Consider the following 25899-nt stretch of genomic DNA (forward strand, 5'->3'; position numbering starts at 1 on the left):
AGCAACAATGGTCAAATTACAGGGAAACATAGTTTAAGTGGTATTCTGTGGTTCTCATTACGCCTACCTCCTGTCCACTTGCCCGTGACTTGGTCTCTGGTGAGCTGTCAGGGGATGTTGCACCCTGTAAAGATAGGAACAGTTTTAAAAGGCAAAAGCACACAGAGTACAGGGGGTACACTGCTAAGAGACTGAGCTCTCACCTCCAAATGGGAAGAAGAAAGATGACAGGGAGTGACTGGCGTAACCGGAGAATACACATGCTTGTAGCCATTACGACCTGGTTCATCCTCTGGCTTGGGACGGGGTGGTGTGGAGAACAAAGTGGGGTCAGCACTTTCCACACGGGTTGGGGTGGCATAGGGGGAAACGCAGGGCGTGGAGCTGTCAGACAGCGCCAAGTCCAGCGGGCAGAGACGCCGCTTCTTTAGAGGAGCTGGTAACTCTGAGGAGACAGACATATTTACCATTTAGCCAGCAGTCAGTGTGATATGACAAGCCACATTTACTTACTATGAGACAAGTTCCATGCACCCATTCAGTGACTCAATGGTGCATCATTGCTTTAGTTTACAGTAATATGGCCTCTTGAACTACACACTGTGTGCTACCAAGACAGAGTTATCATTGTTTTAATAGCCTCCTAAGACATTCTCTCCAAAGTTCAGTCAGACTGGACATATTATTAATGGCACTGACATGCTAGAATGAGGTCCAGTATAGGTCGGAATAACCAAGAGGACCTACCTGCCAAAGTGCAGATGCCATTTAGAGACAGGGGGCTATTGGTATCACCATTTAGAGCAGGACTTGGTGGCCCTTCATTGGGTAGCAATGCTCCAAGTTTGCCAAGTTGACCAGGACAGTACTCTTCTTCTAAGGCCTGTTTCAGCCACCGCTGCAGGATAATGGGACAAACTTTAGATTAGGACAGACAGAACTACCACATCTCGGATGAGTAGTGAACCAGCCCAAAATGATCAACTAAGAGTGAACAAGAAGAAATGTATAGCTTTTAACTGATTGATTAGATAGACTACAAAGAATAAAAGGTTTTCAGAGCAGAAACAAAATTGAAAAATCTGTAAACAAATAAAAGTGCAAGCTGAAAGTTAAGTTAATTACAAAAAAAGGAACCTAGAAAGGGCAAAGAAAGCTACATACAGTACTACTAGATGCATACCTTCTTGCAGGAGCCTGTGCTAGAAATGGTTAGATCTCTTCTTCGACGTACACTGGTGCGGTCTGCCAGGAAGGGCGAAGTGAAGCGAATATAGTGCTTTGGAGTGCTATAGACATGAGGGGTATAAGCCAGGCCAGGCAGTGAGTTGAGCTGCGTAGCTAGGACTTCTGGATCTGTGGTAATGCGTAGTGGCCTTTCTAGAGGCAGCTCCGGGGTCTTCACTGCCCGCTCAGTCTTGTCTTGCTTCTCGCTTAACCACTCGCTCACTAAGTGCTGCAGAAGCAAACAGCTGTTAAGGGAGTAACGAGTACCCAGAATGCACCAACAACACATGAACCAGAATTAAAATTGTAGCTAGTCAATGCCCAATTCCTGACTACTTGGACAAGCCTACCTTTTTTGTTTTGGGATACTTGGGTGTCATTCGGTTGGGCGTGATTGGGGTATCCAGGTTACTCAAATCTGGCTGGCAGCTAAGTTCAGAATCAAGCTCAGGCAGTGGGGTCACAGGATCCAACTCTTTTTGTTCACTAGGGGTTTCAGTGCCCTCGCCTGGTGAACCAGGTGCCAGGTCTGAACAGCTACTGAGCGTACGGTGTCGTCGACGCTGCTGACCAATGTGTGTGCGGTTCCGAGTGAAGCTTTTACGCTGCTTGGCTCGGCTCACTTTGGCAGGGGTGGGCTTACAGGCAGCTGCTGCTGCTGCTGCTGCTGTCGTCATTGTCATCATCTCCTCTTTGATTGGCTCCTGAGACACACAAAGACAGGTCAGTATGCCACATTGCAAGTCAGATTGGACACCAAAAGGGGTCTTCCCTCCACCACTTTACCTGCAGCAGGGAGTCTGCCTCAGGTGTGGTAACTTCCTCTTTGATCTCCAGTTTGCCACCATCACCTCGGGAGGTACTGATGCGCTCCAGTGCCTGCTCCCTCCTCTTTTCTCTCTTCTCCAGGCGTGCAAAGGCCTGCAGGATTGCTTCCATCTTCCTCTCTTCCCTGGTCTGGGATAGGGGATGGAGAAAAATAGCCAATTAATGACTCACAAAGGTTAAGTGTGGTAGGTACAAAAAGAGAAAAACAATTAAGCCATACACTTCTGTAAGAGAAACTATGAATTAACAAGAGTTCATACAAAATAGCATTAAGGCACTTGCCCTTTATAAGGAAAATAATTTCCTGAAGTAGTTACAAGTGCTCACATGTCTCATCCATCCATTTTCTGGAAATGCTCATTTCAGTACTTGGGTCATGAGGAGCCGGACTCTATCCAGGCAGAATCAAGCTCAAGGGCAACAGACTACTGAAGCATTCACAAATTCACACACCCAAACCTAATTTTAAAGGGCTAATTTAGAGTTGTCCAGGCACGTATCTGTGCAATGTGGGAGCAAACTGGAATATCAGGAGAAATCTCCTGCCATCTCCAGATACCAACAGGGCAGGAAACCAAACCCAATCCCTGCAGCTGCTGCAGTTCCCCTCCCCAAACACACATATTTATATCTCACTCAGAAATCCTTTATTATAAATTACACGAAAATGAAGATAAAAATATGATTGCAATAGCATGTGATACACCTTCAAAGAAAATTGCAACGGTTTTAATATTGCAATAAGCACTTGATTCACAAACAGCTTACTGCTGCTAACTGAGAGTTAAAGCTGCTGGAGAAAGTCAAGTGTGTTAACTTGTCATGCTTCCCTTCCCTACGATCAAATACAACTCATTTCAAGGATGAAAACCTTTATACCCCATACTTTTAGACAAAAATGTGCTTCTTGTCAATATATCTTCAAAGGTTAATGCAATCACACAATCCATTTACAAAAAATATGTATAGTATAAAGAGTTTCTCATTTCCTCACCAGGCAAGAGAAAAGCTTTTCCTTTTCTTATAAATTATATACACGCATACACATACTACTGATACTCCAATCGATCGGCTTCTGATCTAAATCGGCCACTTTTCACTAAAAAAGACTCAATTGGTGATTGGTAACTTGGCCAAAAACAAAAATGATTTTTTCATCCTGCTTTTTTAAGCTTTACGATAATTTAGCTGTAGTGCTCCTTTACGCAAAGTATTGCAGTAGTTGAGCTAGGCATCTCTTTTTTTGCTGTGAGCTTCCTGTAAACAGAGAGCAGAAAGTGCAGACTTTACTGGAGGAAAGAAAAAAAAAAAAAAGACTGGCATATTAGCCTTTACATTAAAGAAAGTGCAGTAATAACCTGAGAATATGGAATCTGAGGAGTTGGCCCGTGCAGTTAGACAAATGGCAAGAAAAGCTACTTAAATGAATTCAGACCTTTTTATTCTGCCCTTTAATTAACACAAGCTTGCTCGCTGTCCAAACTCAGACAAGACATTTAGGTTTAAAGTAAAGCAGCTCATATTTTCAATTAGAAAGAGAAAAGAAAAGAAAAACTTGGATTTTCTGCTTAGTAAACAGTAGGGTTGACAGCTTAACAGCAAAACTTGTCTATTTTACTTATAAACTTGTTAAACACGTTTGTCTTGTATCTCCTACATTTGTGTGTTTTTTTAAGGTTTGTACTATGTTTATTATTTGTTTCTGTATGTCATACTGTATAATTTTGGCAAGAAAGAAGTACTGCATAACTAAAATGTTCATAAATATTTTTAATTGCACCTCAAGAATTAGGAATGCCTCTAGCTGATGCACTAAAAAACAAAACCACTTGTATAGTAAATTTAATTTACTATATTTATTAGTATTTAAAATATTTACTAGTAAATTAAAATAATTAAAACCTAAAATAGCATGTATATTTACATTTAAGCAGCGTTTAACTGGCAATATCAATTAACTGGATCAATGTGTGAGAATATATATAGGCGGAGTGGTGGCTCTGAGGCTAGGGATCTGCACTGGCAATCGGAAGGTTGCCGGTTCGAATCCCGTAAATGCCAATAGGGACTCTGCTCTGTTGGGCCCTTGAGCAAGACCCTTAACCTGCAACTGCAGAGCGCTTTGAGTAGTGAGAAAAGTGCTATATAAATGCAAAGAATTATTAATATATATATTTTTTGTTACACAATGGTGAAAACGCCTTTAAAATTAAGCTGTGTTTGAGGTAAGTACATTACAGAAGAAATTAAACAATATGACAGCTTTAAATTATGAGAAGCATTTTATTTTCTTTTATGCCTTATGTATTACAAATACATAACTTTTTTTAAACAAAAGAAAATATGTATTTTGAGGGAATTTTATTTATTCAATTTCTTATTTTTTTAGCATTTTCATGATCACTAAACATTAAGCCTATAGAACTTAATTTTATTAATAGTAAACAGGTGTCACACACATGCGATTAGGAGGGAGCTGAGTGGATCAAGTGGAGGTAATTACCCACCAGGCCAGGGGGTGACGGGGTGCACTAAACCTACCTCTGTTATCTCTGCAGGCCAAATACGGGAAAACCTGCCTGATTCAATGTCACTGCTGATCCCGGCGCCCAGACTGACGTCACTTCTGGTTCCGGCACCCAGACTGACGGTCACTTCTGCTTTTGACTTATAAAGCAGTCATATTTTTCTAACCATATCAGTTCAGTTTTGGAATTCAACCAGAACACATCATTGCTCATCTATTTGCCCTTTTGCAGCCAGGGACAATACACGGGTGGCCTTTTTTCACGGGTTGAGACTACTTCTTTTACACAGGTAACATATAGTTTAATTATAAAAATACCAAAGTTAACAGTTTAATATAGAGCAATGTTTTTATATAAAACATAAATTAGAAAATGATGTATTGTTCTACCAACATTGTAGGTCAGCACAAAGACTGCCCCTTCCAACTCTTGAATGTGAAATATTATGTCTGATTATTTTCACGATTAAATAGACTTTACAGTGTGGTTGTACTTTTCTATTAACTTAGAAATTTAATGACACAATTGTTTCCTGCTCTGCCTAGAGAACTTGTGTAGGGTTTTGTAACTTCTCGTCAGCCAGATGACAGTTCTGTACCTGAAGCATTACTTCCCTTTGTGCCATTTCTAAACTTTCTTTGGAAGCCTGAATCTTTGCATATAAAACAAAGTTGAGTTAACAATTATTCTGGAAGGTTGACAAAGTGCATTCTGGCATTAAGAGCAAAAATTTTGATCTGCATAGGTAAATATCAAGAAAGTAACCATCTTACACAAGGTAAACCATTACAGAAAAAACCTCAGCAAGAGTACATAAAAGCAGCATAAACAATAATTAGCACCACAGCAAATTATCTTTCCATGTTGGTAAACAAACGGATACACAAATCTCTTATAACTGATGTAATCACTATGAAAGACACATCCTTGAGTGTTCATTTGCAAACAAACTTATAAAGCATTTATTTACAAATACTATACATTTGTGAGGTTCACCGAATTTTATGAATTAATGGTACCCGTGCATCCATTTCATGGATCCTTAATCAATTCTGGCTGTAAGTCCATATATTAACACAGACTTTAAGGCAGAAGAAACAGGACAGTGCATTACAGGGAACACTCACAAACACAAATGCTCTCAGGAAGCCAGTGTCAGAATCAACAATTAATCAGACATACACATCTTGAAGCTTGAAGCACAAATTCATTCTGACCACTTCATATTTAGCAATTGCACAATGTAAACAGTACATACTGTAATCCATTTCGGAATTGTTTTTGCATGGTTTGTCTCTCATGTGCAATCATATTCAGTAATGCATGATTTAATTTCTTAAGTTTTAAAACTTCATATAATACTGTATGATGTCTGTATTTATGGCAGAATTCTAAAATATGTGTTTGAGAGATATACACAACAGTCTTGGGAAATAAACTCCATCTCAGTTTTCAAACATGGAAGTGTGTGAGCAAAAAAATCATAAGACAGGTCTGTTCTTTGTAAAAGAGGTGCTAAAAAATGAAAAGGTATGCTATGATTTAGGAAGACTTGTTTAAATATACAAAACTTTCCTATTTAACAGGGAACAAAGGGGGAGTTTATGCCAACTAGATATTTAATGGAAGTAGTTCTACACCAGCGTTTCCCAAACTCGGTCCTGTGGCCCCGCAAACACCCCCCCCCCAATGACTGCAGGTTTTTTTTCCAACCAGATTTCTAATCAGTGACAACACCTGATAGCACTGATCTCATTTAATTCGCTAGCATTATTTTTCTTTTATTCGACATTCAGAAAAGCACAGCAGCATGATTTTTACATTTATAAGACATTTAGAAATATTTCTGCTTTTGCTATACATTTAAATGCTTAACTCTCTTTTGTTGATTTCATTATATTTTGATCTTTCTCTGTGCAGTTTTTCCCCTTTGTTGTATCTTATTAATGGCAATTAAAAATGAGCAGAGCAGACACGCGGGAAACAACACTGAATAATCAAAGGCTGCAACTACTTTAGCGTCAGACCCACTAATAAGTGAATAATGGATTAATTAAACAATTAAAACATCTGGAAACGTAGAATGAAAATCAAGATGAAAATATTGTTAAAAAATACATTATTCCCATATAACTGCTTGGTACATTTTAATATATATGTATTTTTATTTATTTTTTTTTACCAAACTTAGTTTTCTAATTTCTATATTGTTCCCAAAACACAGAACTTGGGAAATAACACATCACTTAATTAGCCCAGGAGTCCAATTAAAAACAGAAGCTGGTTGGAACAAAAACCTGCAGCCACAGGGGGGCCACGGGACCGAGGTTGGGAAACACTGCTCTACACATAAAAGAAGTGCTAAAAAAAGAAATGTGGGATCCCTACCAGGATATGTGCAATGATCTCTTATGTACACAAATAAGACTGCTTAGTAGTGTTATTTAAAAGAGATGATTTAAGGAACATGTCAGAAGTGCTATAAATTGGTGTGTAGTTTTTTTTTTTTTTATCTCTGGATGTATAGTATATATGTTATAGTTTAAATGCCCCAAATCCTTCAATGCAAGCATTGCATTATTAATTATATTCTCAGGTATAAATAAAACACTATTAGGGAATAAATATGATTCCTTCATCCAACTGTGGGTTACTAACTCACTGTAAAACACCTATCCATAAAATGTTACATGAAAAAATACAAATACTTGAAAAGTAAAACTTCCTTTAGTATTATGTAATCTTGGAAATGTGAATATATATTCTTTTGTATTTTGTTTAATCTTTTTCCCTAAAATATGGGAACTGGTCCCCCAATAATTTTATAAAGATTGGGTTCCTATCAGAATATCCTGTGAACACTGCATGCCATTGGTTTCCCCAATAAAATTATACTCCATATACAAAATGTGCAACAAATTAACACAACAGTAGATAAGACTGGAGAAGAAGACCAGATGGGCTCAGAAGGCTTCAAAGAGTTCATTCTAGGAACTGAAGAGCCCCTCCAAATGAGATTATGGGTAAACATGCCTTATTTCTTCAAAAGGATGCCCCATAAGTAGATTAATGCATGGGCATGGGAAAAAGACAATCACCCACAGGCCACTGGATGGCAGCAGAGTTTTCCCACTCATAGGGAGTTCTGCATCATAATGAGGAACTGGAAGCCATGAAGCTACGAAGTTGTCGGGCATTTCAATTATAAATTAGATTATGGAGATGTAGGTATACCAGAGACTGCTGGGGCATGGAAGATTCTCTGAGGCACTTCTGACCCCAGCAGCAGCCAAAGGAAGAAATTCAAACACTGCTCCCAATCATAGGCCTAGTGAGGTTGGAGTCAAGAGGTGAGTATAGGCAAAGGCTTGACTGGCAGAATGTGGTGTAGTCGGCTAATATTTATTAATTATTTATACTGTATGTAGAACAGGGTATATACAGTGGAAACAACTATTATTTAAACTGATTAGAAATCACGATATTTATGCATAAAGTTGTCTTAAAATTTAGTCTGACCTTGATCTATGTTACAATAATGAACAAATACAGTCTGGTTTAACTAGCAACGTACACATTATTGTACTACTCTTGTACATATTGAATACAGAATTCTAAAATTGACAGTACGGTTTGGAAAAAGTATGTGAACCTATGATGACTTTAACAAAAATAACCAAAGTTAGGAGTTGGAAAACCTAAAGTCCAAACAATTAAATAAGATGGAGGTGTGGTTTAGAAATACTTTGACATATAAAAAGGGCTCAAACATTTTTGAATCTGCTATTCACAAGAAGCATCTGCTGATAGGAAGCATGGCTTGCAAAAAAAGAGATCTCAGAAGATCAAGAATTGTTGATATGCATAAAGCTGAAAAGGGTTACCAAGTAATTTTAAAGACTTTAGTGATTCATGAGTCCACAATTAGATAACGTGTGTAAAAATGATTTACTACTGTGGCTACTCGCTCTCTAAAAGTGGGTGTCCAGCCAAGGTGACTTGAAGGACAACACAAAATGAACAGTGAGGAAAAAAAAAAAAAAAAAAAAAAAAGTTTGTGAACGACTGCCTTGACAGTCTACAGAGCTTATTGGGAAAATGTTTTGTGGACTGATGGTAGAATTGTCCTAGAATATGCAGCAGTATATATGTCATAAAAAGGAAACCACATTCCAACATGAAAACATCATCCCCCATGGTGAAATATGGTGGAGGCAGCATCATAATTTGGGACTAATTTGCAATAAATTACAAAGTTTTTCAAAATATCTAACAGGATAATGTCAGGGTGGCTATCTGCTAGTAGAAGACTAGAAAACAGTAGATAGCCCTTAAACATCAAAGAACATAACACAAAATGGCTTCAAAAATAAAAAATAAAATCCACCTTTTGGAATGACCCATTCAGTTCAGACCATTACCCAATGAAACCTCAAGAGAGCTGTTCACACCAGACATCCTAAGAATTTGGCTGAGCTGAAGTAGTTCTATAAGGAAGAATGGTCCAAAATATCTCCTGAATGTTGTTTATGTCTGATTCTCAGCTATTGGAAGTACTTGTCTGAAGTTACTGCTGCCAAAGAAGGTTTAATTAGTTATTAAATTTAAGAGTTCACTTACTTTTTTCACAGCACACTGTGTAAGTTTGAAGGGTGTGTTCAATAAAGACATTAAAAGATTATAATTGTGTGTTATTACCTTAAGCATACCATGTATGTCTATACTTGTGAATTAGATGAAGACCAAATCACATTTTATGACCAGCTAATGCAGAAAACCTAGTAATAAGAAAGGGTTGACATACTTTTTCTTGCCACAGTATTTATAGTGCTTAGGAGGACAACTGTATTTTTTGGCAGTTGGCAAACTAGACAAGCCATAAAAGTTATAGTCAAGGATCTAAACCTGCATCGAGAAGGCTGATAGACCAGTTGATTTATTTGTTCTGTCTGATGGAGTTCTTCCTTGAATCACCTTAGACTTGTGTGTTTAATTAATAAAAGCCATAATTTTGGTGCTGTTTATTCCAAGCTATAGCAGCACACTGATATTCTCCCTTACAAACTATATAAATAAAGCAGTAAATTAAGTCAACATGAACTTCTGTGAAAAAGACCGATATTAGGCTACAAAGAACAATGATCTTGACACATCAAAGCCAACAACAATGAAGAAAATTCAAAATGATAGTAAAGTAGGTGCAAAGATAGAAGAAACAAAGATGCAGATGTTTAAGGAGAGGCAAGTTAAAAAGATCAGAAAGCAAATGACAAAAAGAAGTAGGAGAAGAACATAAAAACTGATTTTAAAAAAACACTCGGCTATTTAGGAAATATAATGAATGCATACTAAATGGGCAAAAGAGAGACGAAGATGGTTGTATTGTCAAGTGGTGTCCTCCATTATGGTTTCTAAAGCATTCCTCTCTAACAAGGAAACATTTATACAAGATACTGTCAACAACAAGATGTATTGCTTGACTACAATAAGGTGGACGTGTTTAGTTAAACAGAGAAAGAGTACAAACTGAAGGATGTGGTTTGAGATTGTGGATCAAAAGCCACACAATGACCGAGTCCTAAAGGGAATAAGGTAGGCAAAATGGAGGCAAAAAGACAGTAGTAGGAGAAACATGAAGAATAGCTTATTTTTCAAAGGAGATTCACTCAGCTACACTACAAGCAGGTCTGCATCACTTGCAATAAGAAGCAAGTTAAAAACAGGAACCTTACATACATAATAACACAACATAAGAGTAAGGTGTTGGAACAATATGCAGCATTTCATAAAAAGAGCACTTCATCCATAATCTCTTGCACTAATCCAATTCTAACCCTGTGTTAGGATATAGCGGGTTGGACAATGACTGACTGACTAATCCAATTCAGAGCATTGTCTTTTTCTCACAACAGCACACAATCAAGATGCAAATCCATACACCCATACTCATTCAAACACAATAAATATGGAACCGCCAACTACCTAAGAGAGATGTCTTTATCATGTGGTGGGAAAATTGAAGTCCTCGTTGAAAATGTAAGTTGTACAAGACTAGTGTAAATAAAAACCAACTCCACCACAATTACATTAGCCTATGTTTATGCTACTGCACATTTTGAGAAATGCCATCAACTATTTGGATAATAATGATCGGCATTGACAAAATCATGCTATATCAGGTCAGGTCAGGTCAAGTTGGGGAGCATACACTGGTACAGCACATTCCCACTCCCAAAACACAATGAAACTGCTCGGGATCCTGGTTGGCAACCCCCCCAGGCAGACACATGGTCCAGTCCCCACTCTCCACTCTCCGGAAAACACCCTCTACATGCCGCAGCCAGGTGTTACATGGATGTCCCCTTGGCCTGGTTCAGCCACTCTGGTCCTCTACAAGGAGGATCCTGTGAGCCATATCACCCCCAGGGAATTGTGCCACATGGCCGTAGTGCTGTATCTGACGCTACCTCACAATGCAGGTAACATGCCTCATTCGGGACTCCATGAGCAACTGCTCTTTCAACACAAAGTCAAACCAGCGGTATGCATGGATTCTCCGAAGAGACACAGTACCGAAAGTGTCCAGTCTTTGCTTCAGGTCACTGGATAGCGCCCATGTCTCACAACCATATAGGAAGACAGGAAGCACCAGGACTCTAAAGATTTGGACCTTTTCCCTTTTGCAAAGATTATCAGGAGCGCCACTCAGCCCTTTCCAGCGACCTCATGACCCCCCCCCCCCCTGCTCTCCCAATCCATCTACTGACTTCATAGGAGGAGTCACCAGAGACATGAATGTCACTGCCGCGGTAAGTAAACCTCTCGACAAGGTTGACACTCTCTCCGCAGACGGACACACTGCTGATGGCTGTGACTAAGAAGTCATTGAAGGCCTGAATCTTGGTTGTTATCCAGGACACTTGCAATCCTAGACACTCAGACTCCTTGCTCAGTTTCTCGAGAGCCCCGATCAGAACCTCCATTGACTCCGTGAAGATCACAGCATCGTCAAAATTGGTGAATCTTTCTTCGCCAACTGATGCCCCACAGCCGCTAGACCCCACGACCTTGCCCAACACCCAGTCCATGCAAGCATTGATTAGAGTAGGAGAAAGAACATACCCCTGAAGAACCCCAGAATCAACTGGGAGGATCTGCCTCCACACTGCCTGGCACTCACAGTACCAGTGTACAGGCAGGTGATGATATCCAACAACCTTGAGGGGACCCCCCTAAGTCTCAGGATGTCCCTCCCACAGGGCAGCACAATCAACAGAGTCAAATGCTTTATGAAAAAAATCAACAAAGGCTGCAAAGAAACTCTACCGATATTCATGTTTGCGCTCCATGAGAACCCTCAGTGCCGCAATGTGGTCGATGGTAGACGACTAAGGCGTAAAACCAGACCACTCCCGTTGCTGGTAGGTGAACAAGTAATCACGGATCCTATTGAGGACGTCCACAGCAAGGACCTTACCTGGCACCAAGAGCAGTGTTATTGCCATGTAGTTGCCACAATCCAAGCAATCACCCTTCCCTTTCCAGATAGGGACAACAAGTCCCGTTTTCCAGTCAGTTGGGATGATGCCCGTCTCCCAAATGGAAGCAAAGATTGCTTGCAATGCCAGGAGGACAGCCTTACCACCAGCCAGGAGAAGTTCAACCCGGATAATACAGATCCCTGCAGGCTTCCCTACCCTCAGCTGGTTTATCATCTGTTCAATCTCAGTGAGATTGGGTGGTTCACAGCTAACTGGAAGATCAGCCTCAAGAGCCATGGACCCAGAGATATCCAATGTCCTAGCTGGAGGATCAGCTTTAAAACAGCTGCTCAAAGTAGCTAGCCTAGCGGGTCACAACTGCACTGTCATCCAGAAGGATCATTCCATCAGCCACCCTGACTGCGACTCTCTGAAGAACAGGCTCAGATGTGTGTAATGCTTTGATTGCTCTGTAAGCAGGACGTGGGTCACTAGACCATAGATGGTGTGTCACTTGCTCACAGATTCCCCTAACAAATGCTTCCTTATCTGCCCTCAGAGCCCTCGCAGTTGTCCTTCTCAGTTCCCAGTGCAGACTAGAGTTGTCATCTAGCTATGCATTGAGACTCCTCTCAATGATATCTAGAGTGCCCTGTGAGATGAAACACATTCCTTCTGGGTACACTGGTAACTCCAACACAACCCTCAGCAATCTTCAGGGTCTTGTCACGGAAGGTCTACCACATCACATTAGGATTGGCAGGCACACCTAAATCCATAAGTTCTCTCACACATACTGTGTGCAAACTCGTCAGAAACAGCCTGATCTTGGAGTCTGGTCAGATCCAGCCTCATTTTCCTAGTAAGTGGTAACCTACTGGACCTAAGCTGGATCCTTACAGTAACAACAAGTCTATGGTCAGAATTCACAAACTGGTCACTTTTGTAGACCCTGCAGTTTTGTAAGAGCATACAGCATCTGACCCACGAGGATGTAATTGATCTCCTTCACCGCACCATCAGTATTGGAGTACCAAGTCCAAAGATATGGCTCAGGGTGCTGGAACCAGGATCGAAAGATTCGCAGTCCATGACCTTTCGCAAAGTCAAGGAACATGGAGCCACTTTCCCCACAGTCTCCAGACCCATGGGGACTGAGACACTCCTCATAGCCAGCCCTGTCAATGCTACCCATAACCAGATAAGTGTTACCTCGCAGGCACCCTTCAACCACTGAGCAATATTGTGAATAAAATGTCTCCCTCACCGAGACGTCACTCACTGCGGTCAAAGCATACACTGAGACAACAGACAAGGCTTCCAGAGAGTGCCGGAATCGGAGTTTCATAACACCCTCGTTAAAAGGAGTGACATCAGTCACCATCTGAAGATGCCAATCCGTTACAGCAACAGCTACTCCCCGAATATGACAGCCATCAGAGTGACAAGACCAATAAAAGGTGTATCCACCTACAGAGATCTGGCTAGTCCCAGGTCTGCGCACCTTAGAGAGAGCCACCACTGAAATGCAGTTTATACAGCTCTTCTGACAGCAGAGGAAGATGATCAGCATGCCACCTCAAATTGGGACCCAAGTGCTGTCGTGCAGCAGGCGACGCCTCAGGACCACACCACTTTTGATCCCAGACAGGCCTGACCCCATTGGCTCTCCAACGGTTTTGACTCTTCCAGGGATGCCGCGCCTGAGGACTTTCCCACCCATCTCCTTCATAATGGGTGGCTGCAGCAGAGTTACTCCCACGGAAAACAGAAAAGAGTCCTTTCTGTCGTCGCATTAATGCAATTCAAAGGTTAACCAAACATCTATTTAATACATCCACAAACACACATTTAGGAGCTAGTTCAAAATTTAAAGAAGACCTTTTCTCAGTTGTTTCGTGAAAAGCTATTTTACTTCCGTCAAAGATCATACTAAAAAAATTTTTTTCCCATTAGTGGCTAGAGTGCTGTTCTACAGGCACATGTACTCGCACGCAGAAATATTCTGGTCACTTCTGTTCTATTTTCCTGATTTTGGATGCTCTGCCAAAAAATATTCCTAGAAAGTGTAGGGGAAAGCTAAAATTATATCCGCTTACATTTTATGTCTATTGAGTTTGAGAACTTTTGTGTTTTGAGAGATAACATTACTGTGTCTTAACTATGGATCTAGCTTAGCCTTCAGTCAAACATAAGGGAAAACATAGGCCTGAATATTGATGCTTGAAAGCTAGCCACTTTGGATTTTGTGGTAGAAGGATACTGTGGGCTTCAGAAAGGATGTGAGAGCAGAGGAAGGGTTTGCATTATTGTACCTCACAGTTAACAAATTCAGTAACTTTTTTTTTTTTAAATTTTATATAAACTTAAAAGTAGGTCACTCTTTGTTTCCTTTGAGCTGTTCAATCATTTAAAGTGATAGATGCTTGCAATTTTTAAAGCAGGCATCATAATTCAGACATTCACAACTGTACTTTACATCATCAAAAAAACAACACACTGTAAAGTGCCACATGCCTTCCATCTCCTACACCACATTCAGTACAAAGACAGCCTTATTCCATGCTGTTCCAAGTATACAGAGCTTTGAACCCAATCCAGCCAGCAATCAATACATATTTAATTTTAAATAAATTTTAATTAGCACCTTTGCAGAGCATATCTTCATAAGCCACTGCTTTTCAGGGTAAAGATGAACAAGGCTGTGCTTTTTGTTGGTTTCACTGAGGAGTGAATTCATTGCTACTCTTTGTTTCATCTCTCTTCTCCCCATACGCGTCTAAAGAAATTCAGTATCAATTAAACAACAATTTTTGGCTATTGGTTATTCAACAATTATTTCTGTACTTTTTAACAAAAGGTTATCCTACTACATGGTTACCCATGCCTACCCCTGTTGGATAATGCAATTTTTCATGGGCTTTTTACACAGTGAATTTATGGGCAAATGCAAAGCACGCAGAGGAACAATTCTCTAAATCACACTGAAAGAAATTAAAATACAACCACAGACTACTCCAGTTTCACACTATTTGGCAAAAAATAATATCTCTGTTTTCATTATGCACATTTTTACTTTGATACTATCTAGATTTATTGCTACCAGTATAAGTTGTTCCACATGTAAACAAATGTTACGTTTTAAGATTTATCACTAGGAAAAAATATTCCATTGTTTCGCTATCTTCTCCTTCCACCCCTTAGGCAAGCTAATACTTTGGTAGCAGTTCATTCTTCTTCAGCTTAGGTTGACAATGCAGAGATTAGTGCTGTCTTAAAACTATTTAAAAGCAAGGAACTGCACTACCAGTTATGGGCATATTAAGTAGACATCTAGCTAAAATCTATTCTATAAACAGAGAAATAATTAAGTGAACTGTATTCAGCCCCTTGATGAACTCTCTTTTAAGAATAATAGATATTTATTTAAACAAATTAAGCCCTTTTTTTTTTTTTTTAATGGGACAACATATGTTTGAAAAAAATTCTAAGAAAAAAGGAAACATGCTGTTTGCTTAAGTATTCAATCTCTAAGCTTTCATATTTTGTAAAGCAACCTTTTGCAGCGATAACAGCTTTAGGTGTTTTGGAGTAAGAATGGCCCAGGTTTGCGGACAGTTTAAGAATAATTTTAGCAAATTGTTCAGGCAAATTTGCTCCAGACTGCTTGGGTCATTTGAATAATGTTGTGGAGTGCAGTTTTCAAATAGTGCCAGAGATTTTCAAGCCAAATTATATCAAGGTTTTGACTGGGCCATTGTAGGACAATGACCTTTGTGTCCTTGAGACACCCAGAGGCTACTTTGGTCTTGTGTTTGAATCACTGTCCTGCTGAAAGGTTTTATTTATAGCTTTCAGCAGACAAACAGGTTCTCTTGAAGAATTTACTTGCATTTTCTATCATCCAGTCTTCCCACCAATGCTGAGAGCTTACTGATAAGAAGTAGCCCTACTGCAAATACACTATACACTAAGCACTATGAAGACCCAGCACAGTAATCAAGCTACCACCAAAACTGCTCCATGTCAGTCTCAACTGACCACAAAATGTTTCCTATATTGCCAACTTGGTTACTCCCATGCTTTTTGGCAAACTTCAGACATGCTTTCATATGGTATACATCCATAAACCTAACACATTGAAGCACATTCTGCAGGTTCCTCTTGGTGAAGAACCAAAGCAAACTCCAAAGAAACATCTTTTGGCCAGTGCCTTACATACAAGTCAACATTTGCACAATTACAAGAGTGGTAATTGACTTTCTTACCAAAAAACAAACATAATGCTGAAAACTGATGCATGTAAATCACATTTAAAGCATCAGTAGAGGGCCAAATGATACTAGACAATCATAATGCCTCCAAGGACAGAAGATGCAGGCACAAGCCAAACAGAAAGGGTAGCAAATGTGCCAAGACTTTATGCATTAATGTATAAAAGAGAATAGCAAGATAGATGAACGAGGCAAAATCATCCCAAAAAAGTTTGTGGAAGCTCAATGCCAAAGACTTCGGGTGATTAAAGAACAGTTTAAAAGCTTACTGTAAGATACCTGGCATATAAGTGAACCAGCAAGGAACTTACTGCAGTGGACCTATGATTCCAGCAGTGTAGGGCAATGCTCACTCTAAAATACCTGATGTGCCAAGAAAGCAGGCTGGAGCTTACTGTACGAAGGTCTATGGTCCCAAAAGAACAGTGGCAAATCAGAAGTGCAAGCAGGAAGGGTATCCAAGGTATCAAGATGGGGAAAGAGCTAACTACAGGGTGCCTGATGTGCCAAAAGAGGAGACACCAAATCACTCAATTTTGCAATGCAGGAGGAGCAAGTGCCAAAGGAAAGACAGGAATTTACTTCCTCAAGTGACAAGTGAGCAGGCAAACGCTCATTGTACAATGCCAAAGGTGAGAGGAGAGTGGTCTGAAATGCCAACAGAGTTGGCAGGAGTTCATAGGCAGCAAATTGATAAAATCAACATCAGGTGCCAGAAGAGTGGCCAAGAATCCCAAGATGCCAAGAGAGCAGAGGTGAGATCCAAGAATCACTACAGGAACCCTGCAGGAGCAAGAAAGTGGGCAAGCACTAAGTACACTAAGCACAGAGTAGATCCAGGAGAGTACCCAGGAGATCCAAGGTGCTAAGGTATCATTTAGCAGATTATCGAAGGGATGCAAGGTGAGAAATCCAGCGTGGCAGAAGATGCTTATAGCGAGCTTGTCTGCTGACTTACCATCTTCCTCCTCCTCTCTGCAATCTGATCTTCTGACTCCATTTCCACTTCATTGCTAACTGGGGGTTTCTCTTCTATCTCATCAACTAATTCAGGTTCCTGAAAGATGGAAATGATCCTTTACCAGCCCGGCACAAGCCCCTCAGGGGTAGAGCAGTCTTTGTGGCAAGTCGCAAGGATGACTGGAAGCAAAGAGAGCCCTGCACACAGTGAACTTCTCAAAATGGATCCACTGGGAAACTGAAATCTAAACATGTCCACTAAAAACAAACGCATTAGGCTAAAGAGTTAATGTAATACCAGATGGGGCAAAAATACGGCAGGCAGTGGTTCATAAGAAATACAACATAGAAAGTCTTTGAGGCAACCTCATCCTCATTCATACATTATTCAGTATAACTCAGATGTAAATGAATCCCCGAAGATTTCCCTCCCAACTTAGGCTCCTATAATGTTTGTGAGCCAGTAAATTGACCAGTTTCTGTATTTGAATAAGAAAATCACTGACTACTCTATGAAAAATCACAATCTGACTTATCTCTGAAAAGTATCACCCAAATCCCACCGTATAACATTACACCATCATCCCTACCAAAGAATCACATTAAGTTAAACCCTAGGTCTCTAGCATACCACGGTCTACAATCACTAAAGCCACACAACTCTAGCATGTTTCTGAATCTCTTCTCAGTTTAACAACAGGCACTTTTGCATGCCACTCTAGACATAACTGAAAGAAAAAAAAAAAATCACAACAGGCTATAAATAATGGACTTGGACAGGAGCTGAATGACTATGCAGGCTGAAAGCATAAAACAAGAATTGGGTCAGTCACCTGGTTGTTTGAGATAGACAGCCGTAGGGGAGACAACTTTCTCTGTTTGCTGTCAGCAGTCACTTTGACTTTGGCACCAGCGGCCTCGGCATCAAGTGCAACATTCTGGTTCTGGCATTCTTTGGGTACCTCCTTCTCCTTCTTCACTTTACGCCGGCGAGTTTCATAGCCACTTGCCAGGTTCTCAGTTGGCTCAGTGTTGTGCTTTAGGATTGGACAGTCAGGATTCCCTTTCAGACATGCACAGTCCACTTTATACTTGCTGTGGAGGAGAAAGAAAAATCCATTTAATATTAAGAAATGCCGAGGTTGGTAGCCCACCCCACCAGTACTCCCATAATAATAACTCCTACTCACCAGCTACCATAGTCGAAGTCAAAGCCTATAGTAATCTCTGTTCCTCGTGGAATGTGCCTAAGTGAGTAGATGTACAAATGGAGTGTTCTATCTTCAACGACATGCCGAACCTGTGGGGAGAAAACAAGATAAGCACCCACCTCTGCACTAACCTGCAGACCACAAGCTGCCAGACACACAGAGCACACTACCTCAGAGTTTGGCATGCAGGAGCGTCGGATAAACCTGGCTTCATTCCCAAAAGTTCGTGAGTCCACACACATCTCCAAGCCATGAAACTTAGAGTAGAACAAGACAAATGGGTATGGCCTATAGAGGTAAAGATTTCAGGTAAATACCCAATGAGCAAAGTAAGCATTAAGTATAGCAAAGTAAGCATTAAGTATAGCAGGCCCACACAACCTTGTGTTCACCCACCTCTTAAAAAAGAAACCGTTTGCTTCAAATTGCTGTCGTAACATGAACTTCCCACGGTACTCAATAATCAGTGTGTCTGGGGGAAGATCCTTTGCTGCTTTCAGGATCCTCTTGTTCTTTTGCAGCTGGCTCTGAAGGTATGAGAAAATGCATGAGTTCAGCCATACAAGTATTTAAGTCTATTGGCTAGTTGACAGTGCTAGTGCTCTGTAATTTGGCAGTGTACACAGTGAGCTCAGAAATATGCCCCGTTTTAATTTTTCATAAATGTACCTCTATAAATATACAATTAAGGACAACAGTAATTATTATTTCCATCAGCTCCCAAACAATCAAAACAACAGAAACACCTAGTCCCTCAAATAAGCCCACATTCCTGGCAAATAAAAAATTCAGGAATTTGGCTTAATGGTTAGGCAACTTGCTGAACCCTCAATTTTTCATATCTAATATATAAAGCACAATCAATGTATGTATGTGTGTATGTATGTTTTTTTGTCCGCCATACAAATCTTCACCGGGCATCCGATCGCCACAAAACTGGGGATGGGGCTCCTCTGTGACCAGGAGGTGGTCATGGGGTATGTTTGGTTGGGAAAAATGTTCGTGGTGAAGCGCATGGCACCTTTTCACCGACACAACGTTCAGCACAAGTCCCCGTACTTATCATCGACAAGATGGCCACACGTTGCAACAGACGTTAACGGCGGTGCCATCTAGCAGCACATTTGGTAAAGAACGAAGCACAGGGACCAATGTTTCTTTAAATTGCCAACAAATGGCGGAAGTGTCCAAGTATGAGAAGGCCAACTGCTTTCATCAGGTGAAGGGCAACTGCCGTATGGATGTGCTCCTTCCATAAGCCCATGTTTATATAAGTGCCTGCTTTTCCATATGTAATGTTCTGCTCTCAACTGTTTACAAGCCTGCATTCATTTTACCCATTTGTGTACCCAAGTAAGTGTCTTTAATGAGTACCTCAACTGGAGGCTTGAAGATGGAATGGTTGCTGGTGGTTGTTGGCAGCTTATGGCTGCCATCAGTCTCTCCTAGGTCCATTGCTATCAGATTCTGCACGTCCTCACTGTACTGGTTGCTGTTGGCTTCCTCATAACAGTCCATCCAACTTTTGATCTTGTTTTCCCATAGACAGCTGGAAGGATCAATGGGCTCAACCTCAGGAGCAGATCCCTGTACAATAAGATATGTGATATGAGATGGGTTTGGCCCAATCCACCCATCATCTAATGAACAGCAGGAACAATCTTACCTTCACACGAGAAGATTTACGAGAGCCCTCTCGAAAGGCCTAAAATGCAAAACAGAGGGGTAAGATGCCAGTTTCTCTGCTTTGTGCACATACTTCACTGTGCCACAGACATACCTTTTTGGTTTTAGATGCATTCAATTCCTTGTCACCACTTTTTTTACGCTTCTTGTCACTGACCTTGCCTAAGCGGGCAGCTGTGAGGGTAATGCTTGTGGGTGTGTGTTGGAATGCTGTGTACAGCTCCATGGGCACTTCATCACCACTCTCAGTTGCACTGGTGTCACCATCTGTGGGAGAAAAACAACAAAAGAAGGATGAAACCACCTGTGTGCAAGGCAAACCCTGGAACTGCTGAGCTCATCCAAAAATTTAGAATCAATTTATCATTATTTTCATTATAACTCCAAGTTACTTTTCATGTCTGACATTATTCCACGGACTTTCCATTACACTAGAAAACAGCACTTAAGGGCTGTCAGTAACTCCTTTGCCAGTGTCCTAGAGTTAAGGCCACCCTGTCTTTCTTACCCTAGATGGACATGAGCTGCACATTTGGCACGGACAACTTATTTACATATAAATTTTTTTGTTTAATAAGGCAGTAATGGAGTAAAATAGTCTGTGGCAATTAACAATGCATTCTTCCAAAATTAAAAAAAAAAACAAAAAAAACACTACTACAGCAAAGGCGACTATCAGTGGGCATGGCTTGCACAAATGTCCATGGAGTGAAAACTAAATTTAGCTTGAAGAAACTGTATGACTGACAACTATTATCAGGGCCAATGTAAACCCAGAACATATTATATATGAACCACACATCCATTTTTATTAAAGCCTTTCCTGACAGCAGGAGGCACAAGGTAGGAACATGCAAGAGGCAGGATGATGACTCATCATGAAGCCTACTAAGTTACACTAGGGCTATGTAGGGACTCTAAAAAGCCTAATGGCATGCTACTTAACTGTGAAAGGAAACAGGAATCCTCAGGGAAAACTTGGCAAACAAAGGGCGAAGCGGAACTGTTCACAGAAGGAAACTTAACTTAGCCCAGAAATGAACTGGGAACAAAGTTCTGTGAGAAAATAATAATACCCACTATACCAATGACTATGTATTTTAAGGCCTCTTCATTGAACAATGAACAAGATTCCAAAATATGAGGAATCAAACAATACACTGAATGTACATAAGAGCAGGAACCTGACATAGTCTCCCGTTTTCTGGTCTGCAGCAGAACTGCTCGCTCCCTGTCCAGATTCCTACAAAGAGACACAAAACAAACTTATTTTAAAAGCTGGTGCACAGAAGTCTCTCCAGGTCTAAACAGTATACAAGAAGACGAAAAACTCTCACCTTGGTTGACAGCGCTCACACAAATATGTATCTGGAATGTTCTGCCTATCAATGCCCATGCAATCAATGTGCTGCCACACACTGTAATCAAAGAACCAAAGATACACCACATGAGTGTGAAATAAATATGGAGTAAGTCAAAAAGGATAAAAGTTAACTCCTCCATCCACCACCACAGCAGATGCAGGCCAGACTACTACTTCTCTGTTATCTGCATACATGACTACATTTCTTCCCAGCCCCTCCCATCTGCAGGCATAACCATAACCTGTCATGCCCCTTCCAATGTAAGACCTCTCCATATTTCCGCTGGTCAGGCTACCCATGTCCCCAATCAAGTCTGAATACAAAATTCCACAAACCAAACTTTATTCTATCAACATTCAGTAACCAAGCACCCCCGCTTTACTAATCACAAATATAAATGTTGGTGTGGTATGTTACTATCTCTCTTCTACTCTACAGATCTAACAATACTCTCCTGACAAACAAGTGAAACCTTGCTTTCAAACTCAACCAGGAATTATTCCCATTCAGGAAAGTGTTACCTGCATTTGTCACAGCAGATCATGTATCCATCATCATGCGTGAAACCACAAATACAGCGGGTCACATCAGTGCCATAGCTACCATCTTCTGAGGTGCTGATGGTTGTAGCGCTGGACGTCTCATCAAAGTGCGCAGTGCTTGAGAAGAGGCCAACATCATTTTTGCTGATTACAACCACAGGAGGGGGGGAGGCAGGGGGAGTTGGTGGAGGCCGAGCACCATAATTGTGGTCCTGTGGCATGGATAGGAAGCAAAATATTTTAATAATGACACTAAGGTAGTACCAATCATCAAAATAAGCTAAATAGCCAGGAGAGCAAACAATCCAGGAAAAGAAGAAATAAAAATGTAGTTAGACACAGAACGATAGAGAGATACAGTAATTCTGGGAATGTCAAGTCTGTAGCTGAATTAGAAATCTGGTTGGAATCATGGTCCTGTAGCTATGTAGCTAGGCTCTGAGGTACAATGTAGGCCCTTTGGTCAGAGGCCGGGCAGAGAGCAAGAACTGTTCTTGGCTCATCTCCATTTCATTTCCGCTCCTTTTAAGGATTTCAGACAGGGGTGGGACAGGCAGCTCGGGTGTTTAACACTATCTCTAAACAAGCAGAGCCAACAGCACAAGCTGGCCACTGGAGAGCACTCAAAACATACCCTTTCTATTTTTAGCTGCTCATCTGACACATCAGGAAAATCAAGGGTTGTGCTTCCAATGTAATAAATCTAGATTTAACTTCCTGGCCCTTTTTTGTCTCTAAACCATTCTGCACACCTTCACACGAGAGTTAAAGATGTGTAGACTACAGAATTCAGCGTCCTCCTCATAGTCTTCTGGTCCACCCACAAGGCTCTGCTTCCTGCCTACCAGTCCTGTAAACTCTTTCCCATTTCTCCACTCAAGGAGCCTAGAAAAATGATAAAGATGGCTGGCAAAAGCCATAGTGGAGATTCTAATAACTTTTAAAGCTGTTCAGCTGTTTAAAAGGTAACTAAATGATGTACTGGGACAAGTTAGCTACGAGCTAAGAAAATAACATTAACAGACTGAAAGTCCCCTCATGACAGTCTAACCACTTACCGCATATGGTAAACCAATGTAGCTGTGGGAGTGGTGTGAAGTGCTGGTGCAGATCTGATGAGGGTAACTGTTGGACTTTTCCACTACCACTGGACTGGCTTCTACAGACTCAGGCCTGCAAGCAAAATAGAGAAAAGAGATTAGCACAAAAAAGTCAGGCTGACTTAAACCTATTTCTGTAAATTTTAAGTCAATTTGGACAATACTTTCAGGTTACAGACAATGTCTGTATCGGTCATCACTGCTTCAGCCATCCATTTCCCAATCCAAATGTTGAGTGCACACTTTTAACAGATACATACACTGTCTCTCTCAGAGTAATTGAAAACATGGCTTTTTACCACCAAACAACAGCAAACAAATTGCCCCTCGCAGTAATTGTATGCCTCTCATAAAAAACAGTCACCATCCCTATACTGATCACAGCCCATGATGTGCCATCAACTGTAAGATGAGTATTACTCATGACAGTCAAAATAGACCCAAGACAGCACATGGAGGAAAGAAGAAGGGAAATAAAAAAAAAAAAAAAAAAAAAAACACACAGGATATTACACTAGTTCTGCACAAGGATCGTCCCCTTCACACCCAAACAGACCAGCTCAAGATATTGCTCAAAAAAACAAAAAAAATAATAATAATAAAAAAAAAAAACTTACCTGACAGCATGGCTCAAACTGCCTGCCTCAACAGAACTGTACCCTGATCACTTCCTGTTTATGAGGAAGTATATGTGCCTTCTATGCGCTCACACTGTGGTATCACTGCGCACGCACTCCCTCCCACCTTTAAATGCATTATGTCACACATTCTAGGAACTTACACATTCACGAAGAACACTGCCATCCTTATTATACGCAGATAATGGCAGATGTACATACATGTTTATATTCACAAACATAACTGCACACATGCTAAGCACAACACTTTATAATAACACATTCCTTTATACATTATTTACATATGGTTTATGCTACAGAAAGTGTATGAAATCCCACATGGAGACAGCTCTCCTACACAAAGTACTTCCAATATCACACTCATATCAGAGACAAAATCACACACATTCACTTAATTGTTTAACATTTGCACACACATTCACAAACTCCACACATACAGACTAATAAGAAAGTTAAAAGAAAGCCACTTGTAGGCTAAGATGAGTGCTCTACAAGTTACAACTGACACATAAGCCATCCTGAGACTGTAACCTCGTACTGTACTGAACCAGGGGTATATATGAAAACTAGCCTAGACAAAGTGAAGTGATAAATAGTGCTGCTCAAAATATATACACATCCTTCATTCACTCTTAAATATCATATACACGTTGAACACTGTGATGTACAAACTCAGACATAAAAATCCCAATCAGCCTTTTTGGCACACCAACATCATTTACTTCTTTACTCAATATTTTCCAACAGAAAGCAGCAGGTATGACTGAAAAGCAACCCATGATTCAATCAGGATTGCATCCTGTTGCCACTGAAGAACGCAAACCACATCAAGAGGTTATTCAGACACAACAATCAGAGCAGCTGTAACATATGGCAGAAAAGCAGGGTTTTTGTAGAGGAACAACAAAGCCCCTGCCGAATACTCACTCTGAACCTGCAGCCATTTCCACACGTGACGATTCTGCTGTGCCAGCCCCAGATGGGATCGCTATGCTCATGACGTGCACTTCTGAAAAATTCGATTCCTATGGGGTCCTAAGCATTGGTGTCCAAAACACTGGGGCATGCCAGCCACAGTGCTCATTGCAGACATCTAAGTGCATCCACGAAACCTGCAGAATACAGAAGAGACACAATAACTGAGCAGGTAGACAGAGAAAACTCATAAAGGAAAGGTCATTACTGAGGATGTAAAAGTCAGGAAAAGACAAAGTAATACTGTCACCACGTATATGAAGGTAAATGGAGCCTGAACAGCTTCATAAAAGAAAAGAAATATGACAAAGACATGGCAGAGTAGTCACTGAGAGAGTGGACAGAGAGGAAGCAAATGAGAAGCGATCAGACATTTGGCCTATCACATTAATGTTGAGCCTTTTAACTGCTGCAGCTGCATAAAGCAACCACACCTCAAACCAGATGAAGAACACCTCACTGTACACTTTCTGAAATAGGGAGCCATAGCACATACCTTACTTGCACTCTCTCCCAGAGACTTCCCAAACACAATGGCATTTACATTAGGCAACAAGGTGGGAAAGCTGGCCTGTATAGTCCTTTGTCAAGATAATGCCAACAGCCTGTCAATCACAAGATTCTGGCAGTGGACAGTCCAATGAGTTAGCACAGCACTGGGGGCTTAATCCCCCTATTGTTCTTTTCACAGAGGGTTGTTTTCATCAACATGCAGGAGAGGGCCTTTATGGTAAACAGGCACAAGCACAGTGCCATATCCTGTGCCAAGTCACACCACAAACAGAAATCAACACATGTACACTGAGCGGTCATAGAAAAACACACATCTAATTCACCATACACATTAGATAAACTAACGGGAAAATAAAAATACCACCTAGCTATCTCAGATGTAAAAGTGGCCACTTCCACAAATGCACAGAATCAACATTCTTACTAAATGATAGAGAAAAACACAAAAAATCTCAAAAACAAGGTTTTACACAACCCAGTCACAGATTCAATCTAGGAACAGTAAATAAACTAACTCACACCTGGCCTTGAACTGGTAACCAGGTAATATATTTTAAGGCACATGCACCCAG

The 25899-nt window shown here is 40.7% G+C and overlaps 1 protein-coding gene across 6 annotated transcripts in view; it reads right to left on the reverse strand.

Moving 5' to 3' along the window:
• kmt2e (lysine (K)-specific methyltransferase 2E) overlaps positions 1-25899 on the reverse strand; it is a 69388-nt gene that overhangs the window by 37761 nt on the left and 5728 nt on the right. For 5 of the 6 annotated variants that reach the window (XR_007933665.1, XM_051919947.1, XM_051919937.1 and 2 more), the window contains 19 exons: positions 24767-24951; positions 23160-23274; positions 22081-22313; positions 21533-21613; positions 21380-21438; positions 20290-20462; positions 20176-20214; positions 19884-20096; positions 18906-19036; positions 18680-18797; positions 18489-18598; positions 18132-18393; positions 17297-17395; positions 2014-2184; positions 1578-1931; positions 1184-1456; positions 748-898; positions 204-445; positions 68-124 (listed from right to left, as the gene is read on the reverse strand). Coding sequence is in view for 5 of the 6 variants with exons in the window: in XM_051919947.1 (XP_051775907.1) it covers positions 68-124; positions 204-445; positions 748-898; positions 1184-1456; positions 1578-1931; positions 2014-2184; positions 17297-17395; positions 18132-18393; positions 18489-18598; positions 18680-18797; positions 18906-19036; positions 19884-20096; positions 20176-20214; positions 20290-20462; positions 21380-21438; positions 21533-21613; positions 22081-22313; positions 23160-23274; positions 24767-24837 (2952 nt within the window). In the remaining variant the exon portion in view is untranslated. The remainder of the gene's footprint in view (positions 1-67; positions 125-203; positions 446-747; positions 899-1183; positions 1457-1577; positions 1932-2013; positions 2185-17296; positions 17396-18131; positions 18394-18488; positions 18599-18679; positions 18798-18905; positions 19037-19883; positions 20097-20175; positions 20215-20289; positions 20463-21379; positions 21439-21532; positions 21614-22080; positions 22314-23159; positions 23275-24766; positions 24952-25899) is intronic. The other variant, XM_028808640.2, reaches the window with a different exon arrangement.

Source organism: Erpetoichthys calabaricus, chromosome 1 (genome assembly GCF_900747795.2).
Source record: "Erpetoichthys calabaricus chromosome 1, fErpCal1.3, whole genome shotgun sequence".
Lineage (NCBI taxonomy): Eukaryota > Metazoa > Chordata > Cladistia > Polypteriformes > Polypteridae > Erpetoichthys > Erpetoichthys calabaricus.